Raw genomic sequence first — 12,767 nt, forward strand, 5'->3', positions numbered from 1 at the left:
AAGGATACCGCTGTATTCATCTCTCCTTGAAATGTATAGCAAATCATCTGTGAATGGTGGAAAAACAGGCAATTGTTTTATGTTAATTCATGTAGCTAATTACTGGTGCTCAGGAAATAAACCTACTTCAAAGTTGCCCTGATTGCCTATTGTTTGCCTAAGGACTCTGACCTATCAAGGAAGGCCTGGAATTGTATAAAAGACCCTTGGCTCCTGATCCTGTCATCTCAGGTGTTAGGGGCAAAATCCTAAAGTTTGTGTTTGTATTATTGTTTATTGTATTTGGGTGGCATCCATGTTATAATCTAAAATGGAGTATTGGTCATGTGACCTGAGCATTAGCTAGAATGCTTCCCGCCCTTTTCAACAGTCAGCAGTGGTAAACAAGTACCACCTCAAACCGGTTTTGCGTGGCGGGTTTCCTGCCTTAGACTCTTTAGAAGGCCGGCAGTTACCTCAGTTAGGGGCTGCTGCCCATCCTCAGGGCTGGTGCGCGCCTCTTGCTCCAACAAGCCGTCTAGACTCCGGACCAGTTACCCATCACAGTCGTTATCATCTGCCTGCAGACGCCCCGCTGTCATCGCGGAAACCTGTCTTGGTGTCCTCAGGGAAGACCAGACTGACGAGGGATCGCCTCAGTGTTCCTCTCTCAAGACTTGATACGAGCTAAGAGATAGAGGTCCTGAGCGGCCGACGGAAGGGTGATATCTGTGTCTCATACTGACCTTGTACCCCATCTGGTATTGATTTGGGTCCTGGCTTCACACCACACGTTCACTAGGTTACTGTACCTGGAGAAGAATATGCTTCAGTTCATGATTACTCACTTCCCTTGTCCCTGCTTTGTATACAGCTCCCCAAATACACATTTCCTGTTTGGTTTACGTACACCTGTCTTCATTATCCATCATAGGAAGCAGGAGGGAAATGACAAGGTAGAGGGTGATAGCCAACCAGATGATAGAGGCTGGTCTCACAGTAAAGGACTGAGAGCTCGTTGATTGTTAGGGGGCTCCCTGCTGCTTTATCCATTCTAGTTCTTGTATCTAACACCGGTCTGCTTGAGGTTTCCTACAGGGGAGGCTTAAGCTATAAAGACTGAGATCCCAGTTCTCACTGGACCGCCCTGAGTATAAACATTGGACTATAACCTATGGACTATTTCTGAAAGAACTTTTTGCATCTACAAAGCTCTCCATCTCTGCTATGAATCTGAATCTCAAGATTGACTCGTGTGTATGTATACTGTTCTTTTAACCAATTCTCTCTCCCTTTTCTTTTTTAATAAATTTTAGTTTAGTTAATAAGAATTGGCTGTAAGCGTGTATTTGGGTATGATTTTTCCCCACATTCCTAGCAGACAGAGCTGTGTCAGTAAAACTTTGTAGTTTAGACCAGGCCTCAGAACCCTAGAAATACCACCCAGCTGCACCCAGCACAAGTCACCTGCCCCTCAACCAGCAACAAAGCTGGTGGAATTTCTTCCTGCACTAAAGCATGGGATAAAGAGGACAGAAATTATCTGCTGCTTGCACAATCACAACTGGTAATTGAACCACCCTAATCCTGCTATGCTTTATACTCCTTTACTTTTCCAAGCTGTCCCAGGTGCTCCTGCTGTTCACTGTTCATTTATACTTTGTTCAGAGAGGCTCATTGCCTCAACTCCCGTGTGCATACAACACCTCCCTACTCCCTTCAAGAAAACTGCTAATCACTCATCCGAGGCTGATGCAAAAAACTCATTTCTTTAACCCAAAATCACAGTAGTCTATTGCTTAACAGCACATCTTGCCAGCAGACATACTGTTAGCTTTCACAGGGCTTGCCAATGGGCAAATGATTAAGTCTGTACATGCAGGAGATTCAAAAGTCTCTGAAAATAAGCACAGTTTTGCTTTGATGTGACAACAGACTTCTCAAAGTGAAAGTGTGTCGAGCAAGAAGTTAGAGGGAGTCCTCTATTGCAGTAGTTCTCAACCAGGGATCTGGGGCCCCCTGGAGGGCTGCAAGCAGGTTTCGGGGGGGGGGGGGTCTCCAAGCATGGCTGGCGTTAGACTTGCTAGGACTCAGGGTAGAAAGCCAAAGCCTCATCGTGCAGCTCTGCAGCCTGGGTTCCCAAGCCCCACCACCCGAGGCTGAAGCCGAAGCCTGAGCAACTTAGCTTTGCAGGGCAGCCCTGTGGCATAGGGCCCCAGGGCTATTGCCCTGCTTGCTACCCCCTAATGCTGGCCCTGGCTTTTATATGCAGAAAAACAGTTGTTGTGGCACAGCTGGGCCGTGGTGTATTTATAGCATGCGGGGTGGTGGGGTGGGGGCTCTGAAAGAAAACAATTGAGAACCTCTGCTCTATTGGAAAATAATGGTTATTGCAGTTGACTAGCTTGTGACATGTGTACTGCTGCTCTCTACTGGCAGTGATCAGAACTTCTTGAACTGTTCAATGAGTAAGTCGGGAACTGCTAAGGTCTGCCAGTAATTTCCTTTTATCTTAAGTGCATGAGAATTTGCATCATGGGAGAAGCCGTTATCTCTGTGTCACAGTGAATGGTCATGCGTTTGTTACATTATAAACAGTAAAAATTAGCCACAGCTGGCTCAGACATCAGCATGAAGAAGCCAGAAGGTTATAAGCTGCTTATTATGATGCAGCACTTTCAGTTGAAGTAGCCAGAGGCTGAGCATCGACTCTAGGTTTCTATGATAGTCTACGGATGTGACAGGAGCTAGACTACGCACAAATGTAAGTCACTTGTCTGATGATGCTTCTAGTTTATTAGCTTTAGAAATCCCCAGGAAGGGAAGGTTCAGCATTTAGGGGGTAGAATTTGATCTCAGTTATACTGGTATAAAATACATTTTTAAAAAGGCAAAATGATATTTCTCTAAATTTGCATAATTTGCACCTGCAATGTCGTCTTTGGCCTCAAGATACAGCTAAGATTCATAATGTCTACACTGCAATAAAACCCCCCCCCCCCCCCCAAGCACTGAGTCTCAGAGCCCAGGTCAGCTGACTCCTGCTCACAGGGGTGGGTGAGGCTGAATAATTTAGTGTAGCCTTTCAGACTTGAGCTCTGAGCCCCTCCCCCCACACCTTGGGGGGTTTCAGAGCCCAGGCTCCAGCCTGGATCTGAACATCTACAGTGGAATTTCATAGCCCCGCAGGCCAGACACAGCTATGCAGTGTAGATGTACCCCTTGTTTACTTTTGGGTGTTTTATTAGATCTGTTGTCCTGAATGGAGAATTATTTGTTCCTGCAGGAGAGTGGGGTGGGGGGAGAGAAAACCTTTTGTAGTGATAAACACCCATTTTTTCATATAGAGACTGGGAGTGGCTAAGTCATTATACAAGGTAACCTATTTCCCCTTGTTTTTTCCTACCCTACCTCCCCCCCCCCTTCCTCAGATGTTCTTGTTAAACCCTGGATTTGAGCTGGTTATGGCCCACCTTGATTATCATACACATTGTAAGGAGAGTGATCACTTTAGATAAGCTATTACCAGCAGGAGAGTGGGGTGGGGGGAGAGAAAACCTTTTGTAGTGATAAACACCCATTTTTTCATATAGAGACTGGGAGTGGCTAAGTCATTATACAAGGTAACCTATTTCCCCTTGTTTTTTCCTACCCTACCTCCCCCCCCCCCTTCCTCAGATGTTCTTGTTAAACCCTGGATTTGAGCTGGTTATGGCCCACCTTGATTATCATACACATTGTAAGGAGAGTGATCACTTTAGATAAGCTATTACCAGCAGGAGAGTGGGGTGGGGGGAGAGAAAACCTTTTGTAGTGATAAACACCCATTTTTTCATAGTTCGTGCGTATAAAAACATCTTCTGTATTTTCCACAGTATGCATCCGATGAAGTGAGCTGTAGCACACGAAAGCTTATGCTCAAATAAATTGGTTAGTCTCTAAGGTGCCACAAGTCCTCCTTTTCTTTTTGCGAATACAGACTAACACGGCTGCTACTCTGAAACCTGTCAGAGTATGAAACCTGTCATACGTCTCTATTCACTTCTAACAGTGACTTTTAAATTACAAAGATTTGCCCTTGAGATCCCTTGTATTCCCAAGAATAGAAGCTGATAAGGTGTTTGCACAGGGCTTTGAAGATAAAATGTGCAAAACAAATACCAAGCATCCACATCCCTGTGCCACGTAGGTAAACCAACCTAGCCCCCATTGTAGCAAGCGCTAGGTCAAGGGAAGAATTCTTCCTTCCCTTATTTCTCCACAGTCCAGCTGCCTAGATGCTGGAACCAGTGCTGCAGCCTGCCCAAACCCCCAGCTGCTTAGATACATTCCCCTTAGAGTCTACCTGGCTGTGGGAGCTCTGATTTTCTAGTCACATCCTTCAATGACAATGTGGCAGCATGAGAACTACCATATTGGGTCAGACCAATGGTCTATCTAGCCCAGTGTCCTGTCAGGGCTAGGACCAGAGTCTTAGGGTGAGTGTGCAGAACAGGTCAAATGAATCCACTCATGTCTTTCCCTCCCAGCTTCTGGCAGTCAGAGGTTTAGGGTCTCCCTGAGCATAGAGTTGCATTCATGACCATCTTGGCTAATAGCCATTGATGGACCTATCCTCCATGAACTTTAGTTCTCTTTAGCCCAGTTATACTTTGAGCCATCACAACATCCCATGTCAATGGGTTAATTGTACATTATGTGAAAAATGCATTTCCTCTTGTTTATTATAAACCTGTTGCCTATTAATATCATCAGGTGACCTCTGGTTTTTATATTGTGGGAAAGGGCAACTAACATTTCGCTATTCACTTTTGCCATGATTTTATAGACCTCTAGCAAATCCCTCTCTTAGCTTTTTCTTTTCTAAGTTGAATAGCCCTAATCTTTTTAGTTTTTCCTCATATGGAAGCTATTCCATCCCCTGGATCATCTTTGTTGCCCTTCTTTGAAGCTTTTCCAGTTCCAGATATCAGTTCTGAGATGGGGTGACCATCTCAGTACTGGACACAGTATTCAAGGCATGGGCACACTATGGTTTTGTTACCCCCAAATCTGTGTTATAGAATAATAAGGAGGTGACATATAAATAACAGTTTTGACTCCTACTAGCATCTATCCACTGGGAGAGTTAGAAATCTGTTTGCCTCCTGCCTGTGTTGCATTGAAATAAAGGATAGAGAATATAACCTTAAACAGAAAGAAGATTTATTAAGGGAAAGTTACAGCTGGGGTAAGATTCACTAAGGGAATCACATTACAAATACCCAAGAATAGATTCCAGCAAGGGGCATAAAGCCCAGATCCTCAAACCATCCCTTGGTTAAATTATTAAGTGCCCGAAAAACAATTACTGTCTCTCTGCAGATGGAGGTCACTGGCAACTGATGGACTGTCTCAGAAACATCGGAGGATCTGACTCTCTACCGCCAAAGCAGGAGATCAACAGATCTGGGCTGATGGCAAAGTCTCCACTGGATATCCAGTAAGTATCAAAGTCCTTGGCAGGTGGTAGTAGCCGAAGTCTTGATCCAATGCTTTGCAGAGAAACTGGACGTGGCTGCCTCGATGGTGGACAGCACCGCGTCATTGCTGACAGTTCCTTATATGCTCTCTGTGGCGCAAATTCCTGAGGCACACACTGGCAGACACTGCCCCCAACCAGTTCCAGCCAGCTCTCACTCCCTCAAGTTCTGGCAGGAAACAGAGTTTGAGCAGGAAAATGCCATGAAGAAAGGATAGCAAGTAGGGTGACCAGATAGCAAGTGTGAAAAATCAGGACAGGGGATGGGAGGTAATAGGCGCCTATATCAGAAAAAGCCCCGAATATCGGGCCTGTCCCTATAAATCAGGACATCTGGTCACCCTACTACCAAGATGGAGTTCAAACCTTTTCTACCACATGCGCCATCTTTAATTCTTAGACTCCATTTTGAAGAGCCCTGGCTGGGATGCTTTAGTTGGGGATTGGTCCTGCTTTGAGCAGGGGGTTGGACTAGATGACCTCCTGAGGTCCCTTCCAACCCTGATATTCTATGATTCTATGAATTGCAGCAACATTCATTATAATACATAACAAAAGTATAACCATACACCAATAACAGCCTACAGTTTTATATAGTGGCATTATGATATTTTCTGTCTTATTTTCCATTCCTTTCCTAGTAGTTCTTAACATTTGACTGCTAGTGAGCATTGAACTGAATTTTTCAGAGAATTATCCACAGTGACTCGAAGAGCTCTTTCTTGAGTGGTAACAGCTAATTTAGAACCCATCATTATAAATGTGAGCTTCAAGTTCACAAAGACTGTCTAGGTTCTCTGAACACCTGTTTTGCTTAAAGGATGTTAGCTCAAAACCAGGGCCAGTGGAAGTGCTTCAGTGAAATGCACACAACATCTGTGAAAATAATTAAATCAAAGAAGCAACCTTAACTTCAGTTTGCAGCCTGAGCACTTCAGCCTTATGCTAGGACACGAGAATCAGAACATGAAAATAACTAGAAAGGGAAAGTAAATTTGTTCATGCTTCCACCTTGGAACTGTATTCCTTCAATAGATGTTCACACAGTCATTCTCTCGCAGGGTGACCAGATAGCAAGGGTGAAAAAATGGGACACTTTGCGGGGCAGGGCTGGGTGGGTTATCGTTGCGCTTATAAAACAAAGCCCCTAATATTGGGACAGTCCCAAAAATACCTGGACATCTGGTCACCCTATTCTCTCTGTTCATGTAATGGTCCTTTGTGAATGGGCATCCTGTCTACTATTTTCTGGATCTGTTTTCATCTAGCCCAATGCTCAGCTTTTTGATCCATTCCCTTTTTCACCAATTATATATCCTTTCATATCTTTTCCTTGATTCTCTCTCTCTCTCTCTGGTAAGTCTGTAGATTTTTATTTCCCTCTGCTTCCCTCCTCTAATAAAAAGAACAAGGAGTACTTGTGGCACCTTAGAGACTAACAAGTTTATTTGGGCATAAGCTTTTGTGGGCTAAAACCCACTTCATCAGATGCATGTAGTGGAAAATACAATAGGAAGATATATAGATATATACAGAGAACATGAAAAGATGGGGGTTGCCATACCAACTCTAATGAGACAAATCATCTAGCCTCATGGAAAATAAGACCTTGAGGAATTCCACCAGGATTTCAACAATTTCCATCCCACCATCAACCTTCTGCCTGGACCAGTCCACGCAAGAGATCCACTTCCTGGACACTACAGTGCTAATAAACTATGGTCACATAAACACCACCCTATACCAGAAACCTACTGACCGCTATACTTACCTACATGCCTCCAGCTTTCATCCAGATCACATCACACGATTCATTGTCTACAGCCAAGCTCTAAGATACAACTACATTTGCTCCAACCCCTCAGACAGAGACAAACACCTACAGGATCTCTTTCAAGCGTTCTTAAAACTACAATACCCACCTGCTGAAGTGAAGAAACAGATTGACAGAGCCAGAAGAGTACCCAGAAGTCACCTACTACAGGACAGGCCCAACAAAGAAAGTAACAGAACGCCACTAGCCGTCACCTTCAGCCCCCAACTAAAACCTCTCCAGCACATCATCAAGGATCTACAACCTATCCTGAAGGACAGTCCCTCACTCTCACAGAACTTGGGAGACAGGCCGGTCCTCGCTTACAGACAGCTCCCCAACCTGAAGTAAATACTCACCAGCAACCACACACCACACAACAAAAACACTAACCCAGGAGCCTATCCTTGCAACAAAGCCCGTTGCCAACTGTGTCCAACTATTCAAGGGACACCAGCATAGTACCTAATGACATCAGCCATACCATCAGGGGCTCATTTACATGCACATCTACCAATGTGATATATGCCATCATGTGCCAGCAATGCCCCTCTGCAATGTCCATTGGCCAAACCGGATAGTCTCTACGCAGAAGAATAAATGGACACAAATCAGACGTCAAGAATTATAACATTAAAATACCGTCAGAGAACACTTCAACCTCCCTGGACACTCAATTACAGACCTAAAAGTGGCAATTCAACAAAAAAACTTCAAAAACAGACTCCAACGAGAAACTGCAGAACTGGAATTAATTTGCAAATGGACACCATCAAATTAGGCCTAAATAAAGACTGGGAGTGGATGGGTCATTACCACAAACTAAAAACTATTTCCCCATGCTAATTTTTCCCCCTACTGTTACTCACAACTTCTTGGCAACTATTTGAAATGGGCCACCCTGATTATCATTACAAAAGTTTTTTTTTCCTCCTGCTGATAATAGCCCACCTTAATTGATTTGTCTCATTAGAGTTGGTATGGCAACCCCCATCTTTTCATGTTCGCTGTATATATGTATATCGTCCTACTGTATGTTCCAGTCCATGCATCTGATGAAGTGGGTTTTAGCCCACGAAAGCTTAACCAATTTATTTGGGCATAGTCTCGAAGGTGCCACAAGGACTCCTCATTCTTTTTGCGGATACAGACTAACACGGCTACAACTCTGAAACCTCCTCTAATAGCATCTGCTCACATACCCAGGTCTATTTTTTTCTGCGTCTCCTGATCTGAAACCTTTCCTATTTTTCCTTCTTTCTGCCTTCTCACTTCCCAGTCACCTACTTTTCTTCGATCTCTTCACCTCCTATCCAGACTCCCTCTCCCCAGGACAGCATTCTGCACTGCTGCGTTAAGTGCTAATGCCAGGGCCGGGGCTAGTACAGAAGCACTTTGCACTGTCACTAGGGGAACAATATGGGCCAACTTCCAGTGGCAGAGACAGCCACACATCAGGGGATGCAATTTGTTCTGCCTCATCTTCGCACTTACACTGTGCCCATCGCGGTTGGACATGAGGCTCTAAATGCCGAAGCACAGTGCTGCAGCGGGTCAAGTATCTAACAACATAATTCCAAAATGAACAGTCCACTGCACGCCCTCTTCTCCCTGGAGAGCCAATGAAAGAAAAAAAAAAACACATGACTGAGGTCACATTGCTTAATGTGCTCTTGGCACAGTCTAAGAACCTATATAGAATAGAAAGGAGTGAAAAAGTACTGGGGTGCAAAGAAGCAGGAATAGACCTGCTTTCTTTTACGTCAAGGCTGGTTTAAGGGCACCATGGGAACCCAGTTAATGTGACTTTTGCTCAACCCTAAGGTTAGTAAAAAGAAAAGGGGTACTTGTGGCACCTTAGAGACTAACAAATTTATTTGAGCATAAGCTTTCGTTGAAGTGAGCTGTAGCTCACGAAAGCTTATGCTCAAATAAATTGGTTAGTCTCTAAGGTGCCACAAGTCCTCCTTTTCTTTTTGCGAATACAGACTAACATGGCTGCTACTCTGAAAGCAAAGGTTAGTGTCACTGACCCTTTAAATCTAGCTCCTAAAAAGAGGGGGAAAATCCAGTCTCAGACAAAGGGAGACAAAACAGCCACAAGGCAGTGTTAGCCAACACATATATCTTGTTAGTAGATGCCACGTTGTAAGAATGCCTGGCAGTTATAAGAGCCAAACTAGCCTATGTTTTTCCCTGAGTTTTGTTCATTCATGCTAAGCTACATCCCACTATACCCTGTGTGATAAAGCTCTGTTCTTGCCTCCATGGGTCCCACGTTTCCTGGCAGATTTCGCTAGCCTCAGAGGCTCACTGTGATCCTCCACATAACCCTTTTCTCTCTAGGGACAAGGGTCACAGTCTACTGAGCCATTTTCATCATAAGCCAGGTGAGGAGAAGTTATCCTCCCTTGCACAGTCTCTGTTGTCTCCCAGTCTCAGTGATTAATCGGGGGCAAAGGTGGGGGGAAGCCCGGGCCCACCCTCTACTCCGGGCTCCAGCTCAGGGACCCTCATAGTATCAGCTATGGTAGCTGACCTTTTAGAAACATGACATGTACAATTCCCTGGGCTACTTCCTCCACAGCAGCCCTCACTTCCTCAAGCTCCACTTCACCCTTATCTCAGGGCCTCCTTCCTTGTGCCTGATATGGTGTGTGCTACTCAGCCTCTCCAACAGCGCAACTTCCTCCCACAGCTCCTGACATGCACCCTCACCTGACTAACTGGGAGGCTTTTAACTAGTTTCAGCCAGCCCCTGATTGGCTTCAGGTGTCCCAATCAACCTATCAGTCTCCCTGCCTTCTGGAAAGTTCTTAATTGGCCCCAGGTGTCTTAATTGACCTGGAGCAGCTGCCATTTCACTTATCCTAGTACCAGGGATTTGTTTAGCCTGGAGCTAATATATCTATCTCCCACTACTTTTCTATAGCCATCTGGCCTTGCCCCGTCACACCTGTAATAATACAAATCAGCATTTGGCAGGTGCCAAGGGGCCAGTTGGAAATAAAAACAGAAGCAGCCCTTATTGTGGGCACAGCCCCTGGGCACAAGCATAGCCTTCCTCAATACACACCAAAGAGACAAGGTGGGTTAGGTAATATCTTTTTTTCTGAAATGACCACACCCCGACAGAAGAGTAGAGGGAGGTTAAAAGTGTTAGGGGAAAAAACAATTAGCCCTTGCTCTCACCAATTTAGGTGCTTTGTTTGACTCTAGGATCCCATGAACTTCTAAATTCTGAGTCTAATCTATACATGCCTCTTTTATTAGTTAACAGAAATACAGCTCGAGCTGGGTGCCCCAAGAGAGGGACCCCGCCCCTCAGAAATTGAAAGCAATTATACCCTTTACAGTTGGTAACACCGCCCTTGCCCATGTCCAAAGTCCAACCCCTAATTTGAGTAGGGGTCTCTGCTCTTTTCCATTGGACAGTTCTGTTGCTGAGTGGACAGTCCGTTGCAGGGTGCTGGATTTGCTCTGGGAGACAGTCAGTCCTACTCCTTGCATTCTTTTTTATCTTCAGTGATAACGGGCAGTCTCAACTGGTTTTGTAGCTGCTTCTTCAGCATTCATAGAATCATAGAATATCAGGGTTGGAAGGGACCTCAGGAGGTCATCTAGTCCAACCCCCTGCTCAAAGCAGGACCGATCCCCAATTAAATCATCCCAGCCAGGGCTTTGTCAAGCCTGACCTTAAAAACTTCTAAGGAAGGAGATTCCACCACCTCCCTAGGTAACGCATTCCAGTGTTTCACCACCCTCCTAGTGAAAAAGTTTTTCCTAATATCCAACCAAAACCTCCCCCACTGCAACTTGAGACCATTACTCCTTGTCCTGTCATCCGCTACCACTGAGAATAGTCTAGATCCATCCTCTTTGGAACCACCTTTCAGGTAGTTGAAAGCAGCTATCAAATCTCCCCTCATTCTTCTCTTCTGTAGACTAAACAATCCCAGTTCCCTCAGCCTCTCCTCGTAAGTCATGTGTTCCAGTCCCCTAATCATTTTTGTTGCCCTCCGCTGGACTCTTTCCAATTTTTCCACATCCTTCTTGTAGTGTGGGGCCCAAAACTGGACACAGTACTCCAGATGAGGCCTCACCAATGTCAAATAGAGGGGAATGATCACGTCCCTCGATCTGCTGGCAATGACCCTACTTATACATCCTAAAATGCCATTGGCCTTCTCATTGTTGACTCATATCCAGCTTCTCATCCACTGTAACCCCTAGGTCCTTTTCTGCAGAACTGCTGCCTAGCCATTCGGTCCCTAGACTGTAGCGGTGCATTGGATTCTTCCGTCCTAAGTGCAGGACTCTGCACTTGTCTTTGTTGAACCTCATCAGATTTCTTTTGGCCCAATCCTCCAATTTGTCTAGGTCCCTCTGTATCCTATCCCTATACTCCATGGTATCTACCACTCCTCCCAGTTTAGTGTCCTCTGCACACTTGTTGAGGGTGCAATCCACACCATCCTCCAGATCATTCCTCTCAAGTCAGCTTGACCTCGGCCTACTTTAGTCACTTATGCTAAGTTAGTAACTTATGCTAAGTTATAAGAACAAATTTATTGAACATTCATATAAAATAGCATATAAGCGCTTTTTTATAACAAAAGTAAACAGACCAACTGGAAAAACCTGGTTTGATGCTGTTTTTAAAATCTCGTGATTTTTTTGGGGGGGTGAATCCTAACTCATGATTTTTTATCTCTGGTGGTTGGCAATACTGAAGGGGGCTCCCCCTGGTGTCAGGGCCTGGGCCAGTGCCTCCCTCCCCTGGCTCTCTGATCCAGGAAGTAGATATGAAGCTGTGACTTCTGTTCCCAGGAATGGAGCTGGCAGTCCCCTTTCTCGCCCGCCAGAGGAGGGCTGCCTGGGCAGCCAGAAAACCCACCCTCCTCTGCAGCCCAAGGTAAGCCCAGCTGGGGCAAGTCGGGTTCCTGGGGGTTGGGGCACCCAGCAGCCTTCGAGTCCTGGGTGCTGCAGCTCTCAGCTCCTGCTGAGCTCTAAGCAGGGGCTTGAGGCAGAAGACTACTGTTTGTTACAGGGATTGGTTCCTGGGTTAGTGTTTCTCTGGTGTGGTGTGTAGTTGCTAGTGAGTATTTGCTTCAGGTTGCGGGACTGTCTGTAAGTGAGGATTGGCCTGCCTCCCAAGGCCTGTGAGAGTGGGGGATTGTTTTCCAGGATAGATTGTAGACTGTTGGTGATGCACTGGAGAGGTTTTAGCTGTGGGCTGTACATGATGGCCAGTGGTGTTCTGTTATTTTCCTTTTTGGGCCTGTCTTGTAGAAAGTGACTTCTGGGTACCAGTTGTGACGTTGCACTCCATATGCCTTATGAAAATATGCTTGGAGTGTGAATATAACGTAACTGGAATATACTTTATGCAAAAGGTCACTTGTAAGTATGATTACAAAGCTTATAATCTACTGAGTGTGTTCATCCTATTTG

The 12,767-nt window shown here is 45.2% G+C and overlaps 1 protein-coding gene across 5 annotated transcripts in view; it reads left to right on the forward strand.

Moving 5' to 3' along the window:
• Positions 1 to 2,570: 2,570 nt before the first annotated feature.
• Positions 2,571 to 12,767, forward strand: part of LOC140903940 (beta-1,4 N-acetylgalactosaminyltransferase 2-like) — a 57,867-nt gene continuing 47,670 nt past the window's right edge. For 3 of the 5 annotated variants that reach the window (XM_073325940.1, XM_073325949.1, XM_073325951.1), the window contains exons 1-2: positions 2,571 to 2,743; positions 5,344 to 5,461. In XM_073325940.1, the coding sequence (XP_073182041.1) occupies positions 5,364 to 5,461 (98 nt within the window). In that variant the 5' untranslated portion in view covers positions 2,571 to 2,743; positions 5,344 to 5,363. Of the gene's footprint in view, positions 2,744 to 5,343; positions 5,462 to 12,143; positions 12,229 to 12,767 lie in introns of those variants that run through there. The other 2 variants (XM_073325941.1, XM_073325950.1) reach the window with 1 other exon arrangement.

This window comes from Lepidochelys kempii, chromosome 27 (genome assembly GCF_965140265.1).
Source record: "Lepidochelys kempii isolate rLepKem1 chromosome 27, rLepKem1.hap2, whole genome shotgun sequence".
NCBI lineage: Eukaryota > Metazoa > Chordata > Testudines > Cheloniidae > Lepidochelys > Lepidochelys kempii.